The sequence below is a fragment of the Cyprinodon variegatus genome, unplaced genomic scaffold (genome assembly GCF_000732505.1).
Source record: "Cyprinodon variegatus isolate N-32 unplaced genomic scaffold, C_variegatus-1.0 Scaffold85, whole genome shotgun sequence".
NCBI lineage: Eukaryota > Metazoa > Chordata > Actinopteri > Cyprinodontiformes > Cyprinodontidae > Cyprinodon > Cyprinodon variegatus.
Window position 1 is genome coordinate 102,326 of NW_015150538.1, and position 22,811 is coordinate 125,136.

The 22,811-nt window shown below is 36.6% G+C and overlaps 1 protein-coding gene across 1 annotated transcript in view; it reads left to right on the forward strand.

Annotated features, from left to right (window-relative positions):
• Positions 1 to 22,811, forward strand: part of LOC107083836 (GDNF family receptor alpha-2-like) — a 99,616-nt gene that overhangs the window by 14,769 nt on the left and 62,036 nt on the right. Inside the window, exon 3 of the mRNA XM_015373333.1 lies at positions 14,513 to 14,599. Within this exon, the coding sequence (XP_015228819.1) occupies positions 14,513 to 14,599 (87 nt within the window). The remainder of the gene's footprint in view (positions 1 to 14,512; positions 14,600 to 22,811) is intronic.

Consider the following 22,811-nt stretch of genomic DNA (forward strand, 5'->3'; position numbering starts at 1 on the left):
ATTGCTCAGTACCAGATTACAATGGTTGCACATGACTGTGTTATAAAAGAATATTTTTTATCAGTTAAAGATATGGGGGAGGATGTTCTTTTTCTGGATGGATAATCAAAATAAGTGGTTCCTCTATTTGTCAATAATTCTGGTGATATGTTAACATAAGGCTATCCCATGTGCTCGTTCCCATTTACACTTACCGGTGGTGAGTCTGAAATAGTAGAAAAATTACAAATCTTCTGGTATAAGCGATGCAAACATCCACTTTTACACAAAGCGTGCACAAGGAAAAAATTGGCTTGTGCATGTGTTCTCAGGAGCAGGTAAAGGGTTGTACATGTGCATTTTTTTTTAAAGTGGAGAGGGCGGGTCTTTCCAAAAAATTGCAAAATCTCTCCACTATACCTTTAAGAAACAACCTGCAGTCGTCTCTTTGAGATAGAGGACAGCCAGTACTGATCTGATATTACATTATTATTCCTGGACATAACTAAACTTACAAGCATGCTTGTTGTAAGGGATTGCTATTGAGTTATTGAGTCAATGCAATCAGCTGATTTTCCTTAGATTGAAAAATTTAAACCAATCTAACTGTGTGATCTGGTTTAATTGTCTCTATAGAGTGCCTTATGATGACATTTGTTTGGAATTGAAGGTGTATAAATAAAACCAATTGAATTGTACTTTTAGTACCTTTAAGTTTATTTAGGTTTTAAATTTCTATTCTAGAATTTGTTTGTTTTTCTGCAGTACTTTAAATGCTTGAAATTCCAGTTAAAGTTTTTTGTTTAAATATTTTTTCTTATTGTTTCTGTAATACACTGTTGATTGGCCTGTGTGTGTGTATGTTTACATATGAATAGACTTGCCTTGCCTTCCTTACACTAGCAGTACCTCAAAAATTTGCCCTAATGACTTTACTAAGCTTAATGATTAAAAAACATTTGCTTGATTTTTAATCAACAGTGTGCAATCATTCTCAGGCTTCAGGTAGTGTAGTTAGCTCAGAAGGGACCAGTTCATGTGCCTGTAGTGAGCTGTTGCACCATGTATTCTTATGCACTGCAAAGCCTGATAGAGTTAAATAACACAGATTAATATGTCACCATGGAGTTGATATTCCCAGTTGAGTTTGTTCACACATAGGAATCTGTGTATGCTGTAGATGCTACTGGAATCAGTGTTTAAGTTGGGCAGGATGACGCACACCTAAAAACTGTAATCCTGTTTAGCAGAGATGGTTGCTACATGTTTACTTGAAAGTAAAAGGAGAGCATTATGGCAGCCTATAAAAATCTTTATATAAAACAACCTCAAGCCAGTGAAACTTAGTCGCATAATTTCTTCAACTTTTCACAATGCTATGCTGAAATTCTATTGTGCTGAAGTTCTATTTATTTTAACTTGGGCACATGACAAAAAGCAGCAGAGTTAAGGACAACAACATGCTGGAGTATGCCTGATTTGCTATTTATTAGGCAAAGACTTGAGTGTTTCATAAAGTTGGCTTGATTTGCAAGTCTGGCTTATTTTTTTTTGTCATTTGGGTTCAATAAAGCTGACTGACTTGGTTCTATGGCTATTGACCCATTAAACTTACCCTTGTTGAAACCTGGTTTAGGTTTGTTGAACAAACTAACTAAATTAATTTCATGCAATAAAATATTATACACAATATATTTTTATATAAGGGGGGGAAAGGGATAGGAATGACCTTTTGCCTTCCTTAACATTGATCTGCAAGGACTCCACAGATTCTCTAAACAAGTGTTAATATACCTGACTGCCTTATTAGGGCCTCAGCTCTAACATAGAACACCTTGAATAATGCCCTAACTGTCCTCTGGAAACTTTGCAAAGGCCTGCCCATTTTTATCTTATTTTACAGCTGCAATTCAATTTATATCAATAGAGTAGTTTTAACTTTATAATCTGACCAAGATTTCAAGTGCATGAATCGTTTCGTTGCTTTGTTGAAATAAACATCAATAAGAGTTTAGAATCTTTGACAAGAGCTTTGTAATTAACTTTATTATTGTAACTGCATTACTTTGTTATTTTATTTATTCTAAGCAAGATTCTTTCAGATTGAGGCAAAACTACTGTACTTCTGACTGATTAAAAGGAGATTATGGGACAAAAATTTTCAGACTGAAACTAGACTAGAATAAGACAGAAATGATTGACTTATTTTTCCTCACAGCCATTTATGTTAACATTATAGTTTTCGTTATTAGACTATTGGTTAATATTTTTTTTTACTGTTGTAAAAACTGACACTGATCTGATAACATTGTGAATTTGGATATGTACCTTGAAATAATGTGTGTTATGGAAAAGGTGATGATTTACATGTTTAATCTATCAGCAATGGCCTGCGATCCCCTTTCCCTGATTTAATTGATGGCATCCATTCTTTTTTCAATTAAATTTCTGAACTCCTGATAGCTTTCTACTAATGAAATACGGTTCACATTCGCCCATGATTTCTTAGTGAACTCCATGATTGACTGCATGGTCTGCTTAAGTGAGCGGCAACACTGATAGGTGGAATCTTTGTTGCATTAGTGACATTAAGCAAGCACAGTGTCCTTTTGGCAAAACCAAGTAATAGCGCCGTTACATGTTTTGCAGAGGCTGAGTCTGAATTGAGCCTCCAAGTCAGGCTTTTCTGAGCAAGTTTTATGAGCTATTTGTCTGCCATCACACAGAACACAATAAGAAATAGGTTTTGAAGTGTTGTGCTGTGCCTGCTACATCTTAAGAGGTCTTGAAACATTCATGGTGGAGACAAGTTATTCATTTCCTTGTTATCTTACAGAGGTTAAGCCTAAATTAAATGAGACTCAATTATTCAATGTCATTTTTTTGTTTTTATAAAGGATGAAACTGCAGGGGAAAAGTAATGCTTTTATTCCTTTAAATGATTTTACCTTTGCATGCTATTTATGTAGATTAACCTGGACTCAAAGGTACCTCACCCAGCTCTCTTTTTTCAAACACATACGTGAAGCATTGACTTTTGGACTAATACAATGCCCAGTTAGAGGTTATTGGTAAACTGCTGTGCCTTGGCCTGGGATGTCAGACTGGAGGGGGAATGGGTCTTTTTACAAAGAACATAATCCAGTGCACCTTAAGCCTAACATTAAAGGGTATTTTTCTAGGTACATTTTAAAATTCTAATTAATTATTGTCATAACATTTTAACCTGTTACCGTAGGAGGAAGTGACTGAATGGTTGAAGCTTGTATTGGCAAAAGCAATTGATGGTCTTCATCATAGGCAAATGTTTTTGTTTTTTTTTCCCATCTGCACAAATTTAATATAACTGGATCAGACAGCAAGAAAAGCAAGATGTGAGGAAAAAATTGTCTTCCTCAAAGGAAGGGAAATTATAAAACAGAAAAAGAAAAGCATGAAAGGTGAAGGAGAAAAACTCACCTTGCAGTTAAATGATGATTCACACAGTAAATAGCAGTAGTTATCATTGATTCAAAATGATTTATCTTGACAAAATTGATACACATTAACTACCATGACTTCAATGGTTTTCCACTTACTGAGTGTTGTTTAGCTTTTTTTCCCATGTTATCTGACACAATACATTCAGGGTCCATGAATTCCTTATTTGGATCCCAATGGGATTATAGTCATTAATTTATCTGAACAACTGAGTGCAGCAGGCCTTCAAATGTGATTTTAATGCCAAATTAATTTTATCATTTTAGTGAGGGTTAAATTCCATCAAATCGAACAGAATGGCAGTATATTTTTAACATTAACACTGTAGTAAATGCTGAGTAAAGCAGAGCAGGATTATTTTATGACCTGCTGTTGATACATCAGATTAATTTTGTTATACCTCATAAAAACACATTTTTATAAATACCTCTTTCTATGGTTAGTATTTAACTCAACACCAGGTTCATAATACCTGGTACATTTAATTCAGAAATAAATTCTAATGCTGTATCATGCATGAAAAAGGTGTCCAGCCTGCATGAGATGACTAAATACAGAGTAAGACCAAAAAATTCCAGTGCTTTTCTTTCACTATTTTCCAATATAGAGTTGATGTTTTTCTGCAAATAAAGGTTTGTGATGTCTAGCCATCCAACCTTTATTACGCTACAGTGCAGTATTTTATTGATACAGATGTTAAGGTTATATTCATCATATTTCAGTTGTACCATAAGAAAAACGTGTTTGAGAGATATTGATTAAGTGTGCAAGGAGCCCAGCAAGACGTTTTATACACAGGGCCCGAATATTTTCCCAGCATTATAAATTGGCACACTTCAGCATGACTTGATTTGTGTTACAGTAAAGGTTGAAATCATGTAAATCAACATGATGCACTGCTCCCAATATGTGTTTTCCTTTATCCTCATAGTGTGAAAAACATTTTTCAGTTAACTGAGTTTTTTTGTTTGATATATGGCTTATTTGGCTTGAGAAAATAATGTTAATTATAAAAAGTGCTTATCTTGAAGGGAAGTTGCCAACAGATGCACTCTAACTTGTTGTGTGTGAAGCCTACTATGTTGAGGGCTCTTTATAGTTAAGATTGCTTGTTTGTTTATGTGCTCATATAAAAATGTGATGTGTACTCTTACAAATCTAATAAAATATTGAATTCCTAATCAATCTTCCTTTCATTCACATTTCTTTTAAATCTGTTTTTTAGATGTGGTTAAAAAGTAACTTGCTCTGCAAAGCTCCAACTTGATCATCTGATTTTGTTGTCAGTTGAGTCTTTGCAACAACCCACAGAGGACCTTCGGCAAGCTTAGATACCACAAAACCCCCCCTGCAACTGATAAATCAAAAGTGGTGTTGCATTCTATTTTTACAATGTGAACAGGGCCCTCTATCTGAGTAGCATGATTGGATTTTGAGGGATATTTATCAAACCTCTGAGTTAAAGAAAGAACAAAGTTGAATCAAAATAAAACTGAAGAAAGATTGGAAAGTCACACTTGAAATTGAAGGTTTATTGAATGACTGGTTTTGTTATTGGGAAACATTTTATTAACAATGCACGGAAAATCTATCTGGCTAAATTGTCCATAGTTCTAAATTTGAATATTTTTGTAAGTGTCTTGTAAAAGACAGTTTAAAAACTGCAGCCATTTACATTTTTAAAGCATTTTTTTAATGACATGAGCAGGAAAAAGCTGGCCCACTCTGAGCAGTGCCGGTCATGCTTTGTGCCGTCAAAGCCAATGACATCAAATGGAGGCTTAATTACTACGATAAGTTGTTGCCCTGCAGCTTAAAACATCTTATCACCAAACAGCTGAGAAGAATCTTCTATGACATGATAAATCCATAATTGTGTACAGGGTGACTGTCAGACACTGTTATGTGACAACAAGCCGCCCTGTTGCATCAGATTTCATGTTCTCTGGGTTAATGTGATCGAAAGTGGATTTTGTTGTTTTATAATTTGGTGAAGCCTATAACACAGCTGTATGTTAGCCTTTAAAAAAAATCCTTAACCACAGCTGCTCTTCAGGCTCACAGTGTTTTTGTTACACCAAATTGCACACTCAACCGTTCGGAAGGAAGGAAGGAAGGAAGGAAGGAAGGAAGGAAGGAAGGAAGGAAGGAAGGAAGGAAGGAAGGAAGGAAGGAAGGAAGGAAGGAAGGAAGGAAGGAAGGAAGGAAGGACAATTAACCTAATTTAAAATAAAAAGACATATGAACTTTACCCTTAAGATATAATAAGATATTTGACAATAATATTAGGTATACAGTAGCTGGAACCAATGGTGATGCAAAAACTCTGGCATGGTTGTAGATCCACATAGGCTGATCGTACTATAAAAAAAAACAAAAATCTGTTGATCTGCTGAAAATGTGTGAACTCTCAGTAGGTAGGTGTGAGTCTCCATGCAGCAAGATAACCAAGCAAGGAAGAACATATCTTATAAATGGCTGTTAGCTCGACAAAAATGCCTTATAAGGCCAATTGTCTGACTGGTTTGAGATCAAAGAAAGGCAATAACTCTAATAACTTCTTCTTACAAAGGGATGCAGAACAATTTCTCAGAATGGCTTGCAATGGGAAGTTTGAAGAAACCGCACAATTAGAGCTGTCAAAGTTAACTTGTAAATGCACGATAATGCAACTTCTTTTTAATGGCATTCGGGTTTTTTTTTCTTTAAAGCATGAATCACTAGATGCTTCTGTACATTTTTGACCCTTATGTACAATGTGTTTGAACCATATTTTGTTTTCTGCTTCAGCTGTTTCTACCATTTCTTAAAACTTTATGATACATTTTTATTATATATTACATTTTATTATATATTTTGTAAAGAAAAAAAAATATCCTATTGAGGCATGAATAATGATCTAATGTTTAGTACTACAAGAAAAGGCTGAAGAGGAGCAAGATCAGATGCAAATCATGGACCACATTGTGTATTACACATTGCTGTAAGATTAAATACGCAGTGCCTTAACATCATCTCCAGGAGATATCTGTGAAGTTAATTAAAATCTTACTCTTTGATTTCCGCTTACATAAAAATCAGACATAGAAAAATAATTTATTTAGAACATGGGATCCGCTGATATTTATTTATTTTGTGCCAATAGGGCCTTATTTTCACAGCACTTACAGAATGAGTCATCATTCTTTATTACAATCACTATTGTTGCAGTTTGTTCATTATACTTTGGCTGTTTTCTCATTTTGATCACCATCAAAACCTGTTTTATTTGTTCATTTTCTTCCTTGAGAGGCAAAACAAAATAATCTTGTGTGGAAGTATTTACAACATTGATGGTTCAAAATATTAATAATGAAGCCATTTCCAGAGCATTAATATTGAGAAGTTATGTCAGAATTAAAGAGGAACAAACTGACAAGCATTGTATTATTGTTAATTTAGAGGTGCAGGGACCACACAGTATTTGTGCTCAGGGGCCCCAAATGCCAAACATTGCCCCTGATTTTACATTTTATCTCCAAATATGTCACAGGGAGTTTGAAGTATCAGGTTTCTCATTAGATGCTTTAATGCTAGCTCACTGAGTCGGACTTCCACTTCCTCGTGCAGAGAAGGACTGTTCAGTGGGCTGATGTTATCATTCAATTCTGCAACAGTTTGTTTGAATCATTTTGGAACCAGGTAAAGATCACAGCCAAGATCATTTTCCTTTGCTTCTCCTCAATCATTAGCCACATGAAAACACACCAAGCAGTTTGCATCGAAGCAGTGGGTCAGCAAAATTTGTTTTAACCCATTGCATCCAGTTAAAGCACAGGATCCATGTTCAATGCTGATTGTGGCAGTACACAGTAAATTTCGCTGTGTTAAAGTAACACTTTAAGAGGTAGATTAAACACCAATCCGAGTGCATTTGGTCCCACTCTGAATTACTGTAGGGTTGAATTAACACTCTACATAGTATATATCTACTCTAAAAGAGTCAATGTACATTGACACTACATATTCAACACTGTGGAATTTACTGTGTACATTGATGAGGGTGGTAATTTCCTGGTTGCACTTTGGGCTCTTTGTTACAACTTTGTTCCAAAACCTACCTGGCTTGAACCTAGGGCTGAACAATATGGCTTAAAAATTGCTAAATCTGGTCATTGATTTTTTTCCCTCATTTTAATTTTATAATAGAAATGACAATAGAAATATGTTGCTCTCAAAAGCTAGTTTTAAATTTTAATCATCCTCTCTGTGAGGTGATCTTAATTTAAAGGGTAACAGAGTCCAAGATTTAAGACATTCCTACAAAATAATCATGTTTCACAACAAACAATGAAGATATAACAAACTAACTGTTTGCAGCTATTGCTATCACACAGAGAGCTAGTTCACATTTATATGTACACATCTAAGAACAAAAAGTGATGAACTGATGTCAGTTTGAGCTATGGAAGCTCATGGAGTGGATTAGTTTACTTTTTTTTTCAGATTTTGCCATATTAAATCTTCATAAACAAAACATTTGTTTAATCAAATTTAAGGATTAATCACCCAGCTGTATTTGAACCAAATCCATCCATATATCCCGACGGTGTAAATTATTAAAGCGGGACCACAGCTTTTCCAAGAGCACATCTGTTTTCTTCAAAGCGATGGATCACATCTTTAATTTTTCTGTTGAAAGATGGATAACATTTCTGTTTTCTGACCACCCCTTAAGTACTTGTGTTTAGGCCCCTAAAAGCTTAAGGAAGTTTAATTTCACCTGTATTCAGAGAAAAAGATCTTACTAGAGTACTGGCAACATCATTTGGCATTGATTTACTGCAATAGCTTTGGTACAGAGAAATTGCTTTAAAAAGTAGAACTGCTCTATAAACAAAAAACAGATGTATTTACATTTGGTGGAAAACAGAGTTGTTTTCTTTCAGTTTTACCTCAACTTTTCTGGAAATAAAAAACTCAGACATTCTCATCTCATAATTGATGAACAGATGGACTTGCAAGTCAGAATTTTTATCTTTTAAACCATAGTCTTTGGTTAACAACATACTTTAATCAACAGATGTTGATGAAGATGAAGATGTTCCAGCCCTGTGGAAGAAGGGTTTAAAGGATTTTTCATGGTCATACTATCTCACATTTTCGTGTTTATGGTTCAAATTTTTGAATAAGGTCCAAGTTCCATAAATTGAGCAGATCAACATAAGAAGAGAAAAGAAAATAGAGACAGCTGATTTGAGTGCAGTTGGAGTTTAATACTCTTATGCTATGTTCAGGCCACAACTGCTGGAAGTAGCAAAAAATTTTTATGCTTGTACACATTAAGGTCAGACGTGCATCAAGAGCAGCTTTGATGCTCCTGAAGCTTATATTTGCTGTGATCTGTGGGTAAAAAGTAGTCTTAATACTTAAGTGAGAAAGTCCACCTGAAAACTTTATCTGCAGGACCTTTTAATGCACCTGGATGCACGTCAACCATTGACTTTGCATGTAAACTAGCTGCTTCTGCTGCCTCTAGCGTGTGCGATCTAAACGTAACATAACAGTTGCAAGATAGAAACAGTTTCTGAGTCTGTTTTTATCTGGATGCTCCTCAGCTTCCTTTCTGAGGGGAGAGGCTGGAACTATATTTGTGCAAAATGGGTTGAGTCCTTCGTCATACAGAGCAACCTCTCCCTGCATCTTGATGCGTAGAGGTTCGAGGTAGAGGGAACACTACTCCCTACAGTCATCTGTGTAGCCTTACACCTTGTGTAACCTTCCCCAGATCCACCTCAACTTCATATGTAACCGACTCGCTGCAAACCTACCAATCTGTGAACTGAAAAAGGCCCTTTAACACAGCAGCTACATTCCTGGGCCACACATTGACCGTTTTCTTAGTTGGCCTCATCCATCTCATCAGGAGTCGATATGCTGGCACCAGCAGGATGGATATGTGGTCAAAGAAGCCAAGATGGGGATGCACCGTGAATGTTAGTGGACATGCATTGTCGTCTCCGTGGGAAAGGTGACATCCTGGTAAAAACTGGGCAGTGTTCATCAGTTTCACGTAATTAAAGTTCTCCACAATCACATGAAACACCACTGGGTGCTTTATCTGCCATGAGCTCATAAAGCTCTTCATACTTCATTAGCATCAGCTCCCGGTGGGATGCAAACAATGGTGAAACAATGTTTTTTCCCAACCAGTGGCCACAGTCCACATAGAATAACTAAAGACTGTTGATCGGGAGACCTGAGTCTAGTATGTTACTGTTAAACCTAGTTTCTTTGAGCCAAAAATCAAGAACAATTTAAAAATATGATTAATACATAATAAAAGAATGTATCATTGTCTAAATTAATCAGCCTCGCCAAGTTTACATGTCTCTGGTTAGGTACTTTGACTTAACTTGCAAAATTCAAAGTATCAAAGACCATCAACAGAAAGGCATCTAAAAATAACCTAAGACATTCGTCAAAAGTATAATTTAAAGTGTTAAACTGTTTTATTGCTTAAGTTTTGTTTTCTTTATTCTATAAATATGTATTCAGTTGCATATCTTAAATTTACTTAAATTTACTTGTGCATTTTATTCACAACTGAGTTACATAATAAAGAATTTTTCTCGTGCACAAATGTATGAAAATAAGAAATTTTGCATTATGACTTAGTGCTGTTTAATATGAATGAATCCCATTGGAGTTAAAAGTTGTTTTGTTCATCTATTTTTTTAGAAGATAATTTCACAGTTTATTTTTCCACAGTTCCTTCTTTTGATCTTATGCATTTTTACTCCCCCCAAAATCCAAGTTCGTCTTTGAAAATAGGTCCAGCTCACTTAAATGAAATAGAGACTTTATGCATGTTTTTTTTTTTCTTTTTTCTACAGATTCTGACTTAGACTTGGATTTTATTCAAGCCAAAACCAACTAATATAGCTGTAGTTATATTAGTTTGGCCATAGTCATGCTGGAAAGGGACCCTCTGCACCACTATGAAGACTTTGGAGCCTTTTTCCTTGTATCGTCCTGTATTTACATTCATCCATCATCCCATCACCTCTGACCTGCTTCCCTGTCCCTGCTGAAAAAAAGCATACATACTGAAAGATGCTGCAATTGCAAAATGTAAACATGAGGATGTTATGATCATATTTCAGATGTTTTCTTGAGAGATTTTTTTTGGTTTTATTAAGCACTTTCTTTTAGGTTTGCTGTTTCCGTCTATGGCAAATTACAACCTGGTTTCTTTCAACAGAGGTTTTCTTTTAGCTACTCTTTCATAAAGGCACTATTTGCTGAATGCATGATTAATAGTTGTCCTGTCAACAGATTCTGCCTCATAAGCTTATGATCCCTGCAGATCCTCCAGAGTTCAAAATCAGCCTGTTAGCTGTTTTACTGATTTATGTTCTTTTGCCCAAACTCCTCTACATTAACTCCATAGAGGCAGGTTATTCTTTTTCCTAATGTCCAGCCTCTTTTTAATGGTCATTTGTTTGTTTGCGCAGTGCTCACATGAAGCAGGACTTTTTCTGGTGCCACTACCCTGACTCCTTGGCCAGTATCCAGATTGCTGCTGCCATCATGCTGTTGGCTGTTCATGTTTTCTGCGGCTGCTAAACCAGGAGACAGAACCTTTGGGCTTATAGTTACGTTTGGATCCTAGCCATTGCAGCTTAAGATTTTGAGGTCTCCTTCACCTGTTAGAGGCCGTTTTTCTGATGCATTCATCCTGTCCTTTTTTGAGTCATGTCCTCTGATTAATTTACTCAGCTCTAGAGCTTTACATAAAGGTTGTCTTTGTTTTATTATTTTCTTTAATCAATAAACCATGAAATATTTTTTTCTTATTTTCTGCAATTATATTTCACTACTTTGTCAGTGGTGAACCAAAATGGCCCCATGGGTCATTCTTTCTTGCATGCAGAAAAAAGCTAAAAACATATTAATTACAACACACCATTCAACAAGCTAAGATAAACATATCTTTACCAAGAAAGTCACTGCAGACTGTATGAATTTTTTATCATCTATGAACATTTCTGGGCTTTATGTTGATAAATTGGACTTTGTGCACTGATCATATCTAATGATTTGTTTTTCTGGAAGTTTAACCGTGTTCCAGGAGATTTCAGATTTTCTCATCTCTAGCAGGAGTCCTTAGAGGCATCCTCACAACACCTGCACTGTGTTTCTGTTAGGATCAGAATGCAAAGCTATTACACACTGGAGGGTTTGTCTCAATCACACAGAATGGCTATGAATTTTAAATGTGGGATTAGAGCCCACAGAGGAGCGAGCGCATGGGAGAGACAGTCAGTTGAGTGCTAATTTGATTTTTTACAAACTGCTCCTACAATACATTGTTAAGACCTATTGCTTGTGCTTTGGTTTGGTTGTTGTTTCCCTAAATCGAACAACAGGAACAACCTGGCAAGCGAAAAGGAAATCATTTGATCAAGATGTAAGACCTTGCCTGAACTTAATAAAACAAATTGTTAGAACCTAATGTCCACTTTAAATCTACTATGTATGCCAATTTGGCCCATCACTTTGAGACTGTAAAGGTTATTTGTCGTGAATATGACCAAATATGTTTACTATCTGTAGTTAATGTGATCCAAGTTGCATTCCAAAGCTATGAATGGTGGGGCGCATTTCAGTGCTCTGAATTAACAAAAGAAAGTAATTGAAGTGACACAATGGAGGCAGGTAAAGAAAGGTTGGACAACAAAGTAATATTTCCCTTAACTGTTTTAATAGAAGGCTGCTCAGTGGAGCAGTGGGTAGCAGTGCTTCCTTGCAGCAAGAAGGTTCTGGGTTTGATTCCTGGCTCAGTGTCTTTCTGCATGGAGTTTGCATGTTCTCCCTGAGCATGTGTGGGTTCTCTCCGGGTACTCCGGCTTCCTCCTGCAGTCCAAAAACATGACTGTTAGGTTAATTGGCTTCTCTAAATTCTCCTTAGGTGTGTGTGTGTGTGTGTGTGTGTGTGTGAATGGTTGTTGGACTGTGCTGTGATGGACTAGCGATCAGTCCAGGGTGTACTCCACCTCTCGCCCATTGACTGCTGGAGGTAGGCATCAGCACCCCTTGTGACCCCACTCGGGATAAGGGTGCTAGAAAATGGATGGATGGATGTTTAAATAAATACATTGCGGTTGATTTAGAGCAATTTAAGTTTTTAGCAGGTTTAATTTTAGATTAGTATAGCATTAAAACTAAAAGCTGCTTCTACATGTGTGGTTCTGGTTCTGGGTATGCAGAGTAGAACTGTGTCAGAAGACCTGAGGGGTCTGTCCAGTTCATAAACTGACAACAAATTTATAATGTATTTTGGTGACAAGCAATCACTAATTTATAAACTAATAGAAGTATTCTAAAGTCTATTCACTCAGATAACAGGAGCTAATCATTTCAGAACTGGGGAGGATGTGCTCTACTTTCCTTTTAGTGAGGACGTGGGCAGCAGCTTTTAGCTGTCTGATCAAGCTTTTACACAGACCTGTGCAGACACTAGTGCAGTAATGAATTCTACTAAAAATAAACGCATGGATTGATTTGGTCCAAAAATTATAGCTTCAACTTTGCAATAGCCTTTTTTTCCAAGGTTGTTCTTCCCATCCAAAAAGCGTTCTAAATTCAAAATGTCTGGAGTAGTGTGGATCTCCAGGCTTTATAGAATAGCCAAACAAAAGCCTTGTTATGGCTTAGAAAACATGCATATGGAACTGAATAAGGTCCAACCTTTTGTAATGGGGAGTCGTTGAGGTTCTTGTTGGCCTGCAGATTAACCCGAAACTGGCCCATGCCCCTGTAATTGGGAGTCGTTAGGGTCGATGTTGGCCTGGCTTACTGGAGCAATGTTCTGACAAACTGTATGGCAATGCGGATTGAGATGATAGTGAGAAGGAATCAATTCTAAAGCTGCGCTATAGGTTTTCAAGAACTGAAACCTGAGTCCTCCTCTGTTTAATTTTGGTTTTTCTCTCTTAAAATAAATGGCTTCCTTCACACCCCTTTCAGATCACCATGCAATTTTGGACTCTTTGTCCAAAATGTCAACATTTTGGTCCTCAAAAGATTGTCCAGTAGTTTTGTTTTTTAACTTTTTTTTTTATTGACTATGATCTTGATGACTGATAATCTTCACCAGAAACTTCAGTTTTGATTAAATTCTGCCACATCTATGGGTCAATTTCCGCTTTCCATGTACACACTGCTTGAATGAGCACACAGTCACCCAGTCACAGCATTATGTTTAGCTGCATATTGTCTGCATAGTTATTGTAACTATGGGTACATAAATGAAATAACAACTGAAAATGAGAAACATGTAACTCATATATCTTTGATAGGTCCAGAGAAGAAAATGTGAAGTTATTAGATAAGAACACGTGTATAAGACTATACTGGCAAAAAAAAAAAAAACTACTACTTTGTTGTTCTATTTAAAACCTGCAAGTAGACTTAGGCAAGGTGAAAAAAAAAAAAAAAAAAACTACTACTTTGTTGTTCTATTTAAAACCTGCAAGTAGACTTAGGCAAGGTGATAATGCAAATGTGATGTGATCTGAGTCCAAGCATGCAGAATCATTTAACTCTGAAAATGCCCCAGGTGTGCCTGGCAGGAGCCGGTCTACAGCTGTGAAGCAGTAGAACATCGGAGTAATAAAGTAGAATGATCAAAAATGTGAAATGCTGTTCTAAGGTCCCATAATACCAAAAATAAAGCCCACGTTTATAAGAATATCGCTGAGCAGTTTGACAAGGGTAGTCTTGGTACAATGGTGAGTATGACTGGCTTCCCCACATTTACTCAGTCAAAGCCTTTCAACTGCTGAAATGCAGCTTTGTCAATAATCTTCATGATGAAGGGGAGGAGTGCAGTTCTGCAGTAGCAACCTGTCCAATTTGCTCATTCTTCAACAGTGGTATGATAATTGCTATTTAAAGGGCCTGGGGGAAAACACCTGACAAAACGAAGGTGTTTATTTTTTGATGCAGCATGAATAGTGTCACTTGAACTGCTTTGGTAGTGATAAATATTATTCCTTTGATGTTTCAGGTGGAGATATGGAGGATTCATCTCCGTATGAACCTGTAGCCCCCAACCGGCAACCTGACGTGTTTGGCTTGGCTTCCATCTCTTCAGGTATCCCTCCTTTGATCTTAACTGAGATCAACACTGAGCCTATGAGGCCCTTTTGTACCTTCTCTGGAAGGTACAAAAGGGCTTCAAGAAACATGATATTGTGCATTTTATTTACTACTCATCTAGTTTATTTAAAAACTGTTTTTTGTTTTATACATACATATATATATATATATATACTTCACTGAGGAGAAAAAATTAGAATTTATAATGTGTGCATTTTCCTTTAACATGGTTTTTAAGTTTACTAATACTGATTCAAAAAGTGCCATGCAACATAAATTTATTTTAGAAGTGGCTGTGTTATTATATAAAATACATCTATGTGTAATTTGTTCTCATTATAAATCCTGTGTTCATGTGTAGGCATGAGACGTTTACTAGTAGACATTAATAAACAGGAAATCATGAAGACGCCGGTTAGGGAGACTTTGAACATCTCACTGAGCAATGCTCATGTATCATCTTAAGCTGCAATAATAGAGAAACTTAAACAAAGGCTGACAGAATATCTGTAAGTTCTGAACCACACAAGTGTACCCTTCATTAAAAAAAGGTTATAGGAAACCTATAGGAATTCCTCCTCAAACCTCTCTAGAAGTGACATTTTAATGCTATGCTCAAACAGTTACAGTAGGAATGGGACAAGATGTATTCTGGTATGTATGTGAACATACAGATATCACCAGGTTTCAGCTTTCATGCAAGGTTAAGAATGACATCCTGTAAAGTTGCATCTGTGATTACACAAAAAGTATGTTCTATATACTATGATTTAAGCTGGTTGATTACAAATTCATACAGAAGTTGTCAGATTTTAATTAAAAACATGTAAAACCCATGTATTTTGCAATTTTTATTATTGCAATGAAATGCTTTAAAGTGATTGCTTAGAGTGTGACAAACTAAGGAAGGGAGTTTCTAAAAGCCGCTGCTGTAAAAATCAGCTAGTTTTCTCTTTACATGGTGCTGATTACTTCATCTGTCATCAGATATACAATGGTTGTTGGGTAGGAATGATTATACCACACTGTGTGTGTGTGTGCACCATATTGCATTTTTCCCAACCATTGATTTTGCTTCTAGTTTGATTTCTTCTTTGGTTTACTAATTAAACAGCCCAGCAGAGTTATAGCCTGCCATTTCATCTGCTAGTTACCATTGCCTGGGTGTCAGAAATCAATGCAGCTACCCACATTTTAAAAACACAGCAACAATAGAAAATTCACCCCAGAGTTTGAGCTGTATAATAGATGTGATTGGAGGAAGGGACAACTAAACCTTGACTACTGTACCAAAGGATTTGGTTATTTTCCTCACCATGTTTGGTTTTTCCCCATTTGATTTTTGCCAAAAGCAGCTAGTGAATACTAAACCCTAACGCATTTCCTCTTCTTTCTTGGCAGATGTACTACTAGTTTTAACTTCTATTTCATATCTAATGGGAACGCACAGTGTATTTGACTTCCAAAACCAATGTGTTTTTAAAGACTGGTTCTAAAAATAGGGGAAAACACCAAGGGAAAACACTCCTGACTTCAGTTGTGCTCTAGGTACGAGCCTTACTCAAACCAAGCATGACCTTAGTGGCATTGGTTTTGTAAGATGATGATGCAGCCCACCTTTAAGAAGTCTGGATATTCTTTTGTGTATATAATTTAAATTTTTTTGTATTTTTCTCTTTATTCAATGGTTCAAGTTTAATCCCCTATGGTTATACTGTAGTTCTTTGCAGTTTTACCCTAGTTAATCGTTTGCATGTTTTCTTTTTTTCTATTGTTTTTTGTAGTTATATATTCTTTACATCTCTATTTTCCTTGGCTTTTCTTGTATTTCTGTGTCTTATCTACTCTGGTTAATTAGTCTGCCAACCTCAGCCATAGCCACAGTCGAGTCAAGTTGATTCTGCTCACCTGAATGGGCCCCTCTGTGTTGCCCACAGCCTACACCCATTTCTTTGCATATTTCAGCTCTCAGTTTGTCTTTGTTCCCTACAGGGTTTTCCTATTTGCCTATTTTTTGACTTCAGGGTCCAAAAATTCTTGCCCATCTGTTTTATGACGCTTTCCTGGCTTTCCTGTGCCCGTGCTCCCTATCGCATTCCATTAAAAAATACCTTTTCGTATGTTTTCTTTTTATTTATCATTAAAAACACTCAGCCTGACTTCAGTTGTGCTCTAGGTACAAGCCTTACTCAAACCAAACATGACAGTATGACCTCTCTTTTGAGATTTTCAACTCAACAGGCACTCAAGATAAAAAGTTAGAAGTGTTATGTGGTAAGTGCAGTATGTTGTGATAAATCTTGCTGCGTGGACGTAAAAATATATTTGCCAAGGTGAAAAGAAGTAGTTCAGTAGGATGTGTCTTGACGTAACAAGATACAACAGGGGACTCATTACTGTATCCATTTTATTTCAGCTGTTTCTCCCATTCTCTTGGAGGTGAAGTATTGAATCCACTCACCAACAATCTTTTTAGCCTCCAGCTTTGCTCATTATTTATAATTTCTGAGGGCAGAGTAATTGATTGTGGCACTGAGAGTAAACCACAGGCAAACAAAATAGGTAATTACACACTCATTTGTGCACTTCTCGCTATGTTTGCCATGGCACTCGGAAGCATTCATATTCATGTTTGTAAACGTTACTGTATGGATAGCAGGGGAATATGTGATATATTTTTGGCTTGTGATGCTAGGGGGAATATGGACTCTCAGAAAGCAGCAGTTGAAAATTGAAAAGTAATTTCAGCTAAGTTTTTGTCTGAAAATGAAGATAGGGTTCAGAGAGTTGGACTGAAAGGAATGGCAATTTAATAATTGAATATGCCCTCTCACTAAGGCAGAAATAAATGTAATCTAAAGACACTTTGTTTCTCCATATGACCATATGGTAGGGCAGATCAGCTAAAGCTCTTTGGTTTTGTTTTCTTCAAAAGCAGTGCAGGTTTCAAGCAGTCTATATTTAAAACAAAGGAATGATCCTGTACGATCTGTCAAGAATAAGGGCAGCATTATTATTCACAGTACTTCAATAATGAAGTCATGAGGTATAAACAAACAGATAAAATGCACATTGCTTTGGCTTTGTATGCCTCTATCAGCAGTTTCAGTGACTCAATGCACTGGCTAGTTTCACATCTACATTCTGGTTAGCTATTCAGAAAATAGTGAGCCTTTTTGTAGGGTTAGGGTTAGGGTTAGGGTTATTTCTGAGTTAAATTACAATAGAGCAGGACTCTCTTTATTCTGAAAGTAAATGTTATGCGTCACTCTACAATCTATGAATAAGAATTTAAGCATCACCCAGAATTTACTACATACAGTATAATACTATTTGTAGTTTTTGGCAGGCTTGTCCAAAATGTCTTCATTAAATCTTTTGTAAATTTGTTTATCCTGCTCTTTAGTTAAAATACTTTTATGGTTGTTGAAATAAACATGTACTTCTGGTCATTTAAATTAAACTACACTGCTAAAAAATAAAGGGAACACTCAATTGACAATCCCAAAACTGAATGAATGAAATATTGTTATTTAATACTTTATGTACAAAGTATAATATGCCTGTATGACCTCCCTACAATGCCTGGGCATTGTTCTGAGGGATCTCCTCCCAGCCGCGACTAAAGCATTCACCAACTCCTGAACAGTCAATGATGCAATGTAACGTTGGTGGATGGATTGAGGCATGATCTCCAATATGTGCTCAATAAGATTCAGGTCTCGAGAACGGTCAGTCTATAGTTTCAACACCTTCAACTTGCAGGAACTGCTGACACACTATAGCCAAATGAGGTCTAGCATTGTTCTGGATTAGGAGGAACTTGGGGCAAAACTCACCATCACATGGTCTCACAAGGGGATTGAGAAGCTCATCTGGGTATCTAATGGCAGTCATGCTATGTCTGGTGAGCACATGGAAGGCTGAGTCGCCCTCAAGTAATGGTAAGTAAAGGTGTGCCACCCCACGCCGTTACTGATCCACTGCCAAACCGGTCATACTATAGGATGTTGCAGGCAGCAGATCGCTCTCCACAGTATCCTCAGACACTGTTACATCTTTCATGTGTGCTCAACGTGAACCTACTTTCATCTGTTAAGAGCACAGGGTTCCAGTGGCGCCTTGTGTTCTCGGGCAAATGTCAAGCGTTCTGCACGGTGTTTGGCTGTGAGCACAACCCCCCTCTGTGGACGTCGGGCCCTCATACCCTCCTCATGGAGTCTGTTTCTGACAATTTGTGCAGATACATGCACATTCGCGGCCTGCTAGAGGTCATTTTGCAGGGCTCTGGCAGTGGTCCTCCTGTTCCTCCTTGCACAAAGGCAGCGGTAGCAGCCCTGATGCTGTGTTGTTCCCCTCCTACAGCCTCCTCCATGTTTCCTGGTGTACTGGCCTGTCTCCTGGTAGCATCTCCAGCCCCAGGACACTACGCCCACAGACACAGCCATTCTGGATGAGCTGCACTACCTGAGCCACTTTTGTTGGTTGTAGAGTCACCAAAATTAAAAACTGACGAAAACATAAAACCAGAAAGCACAGCTACTGAGAATTGGTCTGTGGTCCCATGTGAAATTGATTGTTAATCAGTGTTGCTTCGAAAGTGGAAAGTGTGATTTTACAGAAGTTTTATTAAATTTAAGTTATGTTGTGTTTCCATGCTACATTTATTTATTTCTTTTGAGTAATGTATTTTTCCTTTTTTAAGATTTTCCAGGGACAACATGATGGATTGGAAGTTCAGATTTACCAATGTGAAGGTGAACCAAGGTTTAAAAAGTTACAGTATCAAACAACACAAACATGTTTTTGTCTTTTCATTACAATTTTAAGTCCCTGGGGGAAAAAAAATCCAGTTGTGTAAAATGTTGTCAGACATGGTTTAGAAACCAAAGCAGTGACACCTACAATTTTCTTACTAGCTTACAGTAAAGAGAGATCAAAGGAGCTTGCCTTCAACCTCAAATAAGGCAGGATATAAATGTAAAATGATAAACAGATTTTCAGTAAACAGGGTGAGACCACCCAAGGGTCTAACATTGGGTATACCTCTTCGGGGGATTAGGCTCTCCATCAATTTATTTAATCTCTTGACTCAGTTTCTTTAGTAAAACATTTTGCACTCCTGCTTAAATGCTTTTTTTCTTTTTACTTTCCTGATTTCTTTTTATTCAGTCTTTCAATTTATGTTCGATTTGAGTTCAGCAATATTTCTTTTACTATTTTCTTCTAACAAAGTACCAAATATTTAAAATTTTAAGGATGAATTTTATTGTATTACAGATTTGCTCAATTTCCCAATTTTCCCAACCATAATCTGGTTGAAAAAATCCCATTCAACTTACATATACAGCCATTTCATGCATTTAATTTTTTAGTAATAATGCAGAGATTAATTTATATGCATTTTAAATTCTGAAATATGACCAAATTTGCCTAAAGACAACAGCAGAGCTGGTGTCACTGCAGCTGTGTACTTAGCCATAATTCGTTTTACATTTTTTTAAAGCACTTTCAGGACTGTGGCAGCTTTAAAATGTTTGATGTTAAAACCTACTCTAACCTTTCTTGGACTCTTTTTTTCTTTATCAGTACTCATGATACAATTTTGACTATTGTACATTTTTATCTTTAAAATAGCATACAGTTTTAATGAACTTATAACATAGCTTGAGTAGTGTTTAATGAGTTTGGTATTTATCATATTTTACGATGAATGTTATACTTTGAAAAATACAGCTTAACTAAAATGTGGTACACTTGGAGTTAATTTCTTTGAATTATTTCTTTGTAAAATTGCACCTTTAAACGACTCAGTGCTTTATGGTTAAGATCAGCACGGTAAATTTAAGATTGCAGAAGGAGTCTTACTTTTGCATTTACTGCTAAGGTTTAATGGATATTATTCAGTTTAGAAGGCAAGACGTTTTCATAAAAATATGATTATTTTGAGAATGAAATGTTAAATCAAATATCATTTTATTGCCTAATGCATCTTTTTAAAGAAAAATCAGGTCATATTCAGAATTCAAACTTCTAAAACTACTTTTAATATGAAATTATTACATACTTTTTAATAAATGATTTTTTTTTTTTTATTACGAGCAATTTCATTTGAATGTGCTTTACCAGAGACATCCATGTTTGTCAAGGAACACTGCTGCCACCTATCGGTCTGTGACGTCACGGTATCGGCTGTTGATCAAGTCCCAGTGCTGTATCTGGTGTTTGTCACAACGCGCTATTACCCAAGTCATCTTGAAAACATTCTTCTTCGAAATGTTGCCAAATATGACGTGTTTTCTCTCTGGTCAGGTTGGCAATCCAACAACAAACCCGTGGTGGCTCATGAATCGGAGGTGAAATTAAAAAATTTTTTTTTTTTCACTTTTACCCGATGTATTACAACATACAATTGCCATGCACGTGGGCATTGTCAGTTTAACTATACAGGTAGCTCTGGCGAATTTCAATGGTGAAGTCCTCTCTAAATCTTAGATAATTGTTGTCGATTGCAGGTGTGTCTAGTAGCTTGCTTTGAGTGCCTGCTCTGTCTTCTGAAACCATTAGTCACTCATGGCAGAAGGCTATTCACACTGGGCACATATCTGCAGGAGGTCTCTCTCTGTTAAAGGGGAGTTTTTCTCTCCACCATCACTACATGTATGCTTGTTATGAAGGATTGCCACAAAGTCAACAACACAACGCAAACAACTGTCTACTGTTGCTTTGTCCAATAATTTATCTAGTTTTATTTGAAGCATACATGTAAGTATGTTTTAAAAAAACAGCATGAATAAAATACTTTTGAAAGGGAGCATCCATTTTTGCAGGGCACAGCATTTTATTCAAATCTGGCCAAGTCTTATCTGTATTAACAAAACAGTCCAAAAGGTAACACATTGGCACAAAAAAAGGCAATAATGGTCAATTTCCTTGTGTTTACCACCTTGCAGCAAACACAGACTGAACCTAGGGTTATTAATAATAACAATAAAGACAACTCTGCCTCTGTTTTACTGTGTGCTTCTGGACTATGGAAGCACTGAAGCAATAGACCCATCTTTAGTCACAAAAGATATATATAATGTAATGTTGCAAAGGAATGAAAGAAATATTGTTGTAAAGGATTTTTTGTTTAATGTCCACTTAATTTGTATGGCTGCTGCCCTGAATGTTTAGGTTTAATATAACTCCTTGGCCACAAAACAGCTGTGAGAGCAAGATGTTTCTTTCGGTTGTCCCTCTAAAGCTTTAAGAATCACAAGAATACAGGTTGAAGCATAAATCATCCCTTCATCTGCTGTTTTGTGCTTGAAGCATTGATGTTCTGCACACAAATGAGACACCTGTAACGCCACCGACACATCCGTGTGGCTTTTCCCCGCTGTGCCCAGTAATCTAAGGGGGGCGATGTAGGGTACAGATTTCAAGCTTACACCATACTACCTGTGTCATCCCAAGAGTGACTGTAATTTCTTTCAAACAATTGTTAACAATCTGTTGATTGTAGATGTTTATATTTATGAACCTCTACCAGAAGAAGCTGTCAATCATGTCCCATGTTTTTCCACTCAAAACTGTCCGAATAGTTCCAAATTATTCTAGATACAGACACCACATGGAGGGGCGTGGATGCAAAAAAAAAAAAAAATTAATTATGCAAGACAGCATTGTGTGGGACTAAGGGATGCATCAAGCATAAACCAGCCTTTAGCCTCAATGTTACTTTACAGTTGTGCAAACCATGTCCATTAATCTTGAAGAATATTAGTAACATTTTACTATCACCATAGTAGAAGAATCCACAGCTCTTTGAGGGGAGACAGATATTGCAAACCTGTTCCTTTGAAGAAGAGATTTCAATGACTGTCTCACTTTAACATGTGTCTCTTTTTTCCAGAGGGGTTCATTATTTCATCCAGGCAATAATCAGGAAATAGTCACGAGTAGGAAAATTGCATTCTATCAGAGGGATATAAAAGTTTGAAATACTAAATGTTGACTTGAGCTTCAAGTGTACCAGATTCTATTCTCTCATCCTTTAGACTTATTTGTTTTTAATAAATTGTTAACCTGTGTTGGAAAAGAGCATTTTTTTTCTGTCTAATTCTGTCAGCAAAACTAAATCCAGATTTCCCTGACAAATGTTATGGGTAGAGCAGCGATTCCCAACCGGGGGTACGCATACCCCTAGTGGTCCGCGAGTG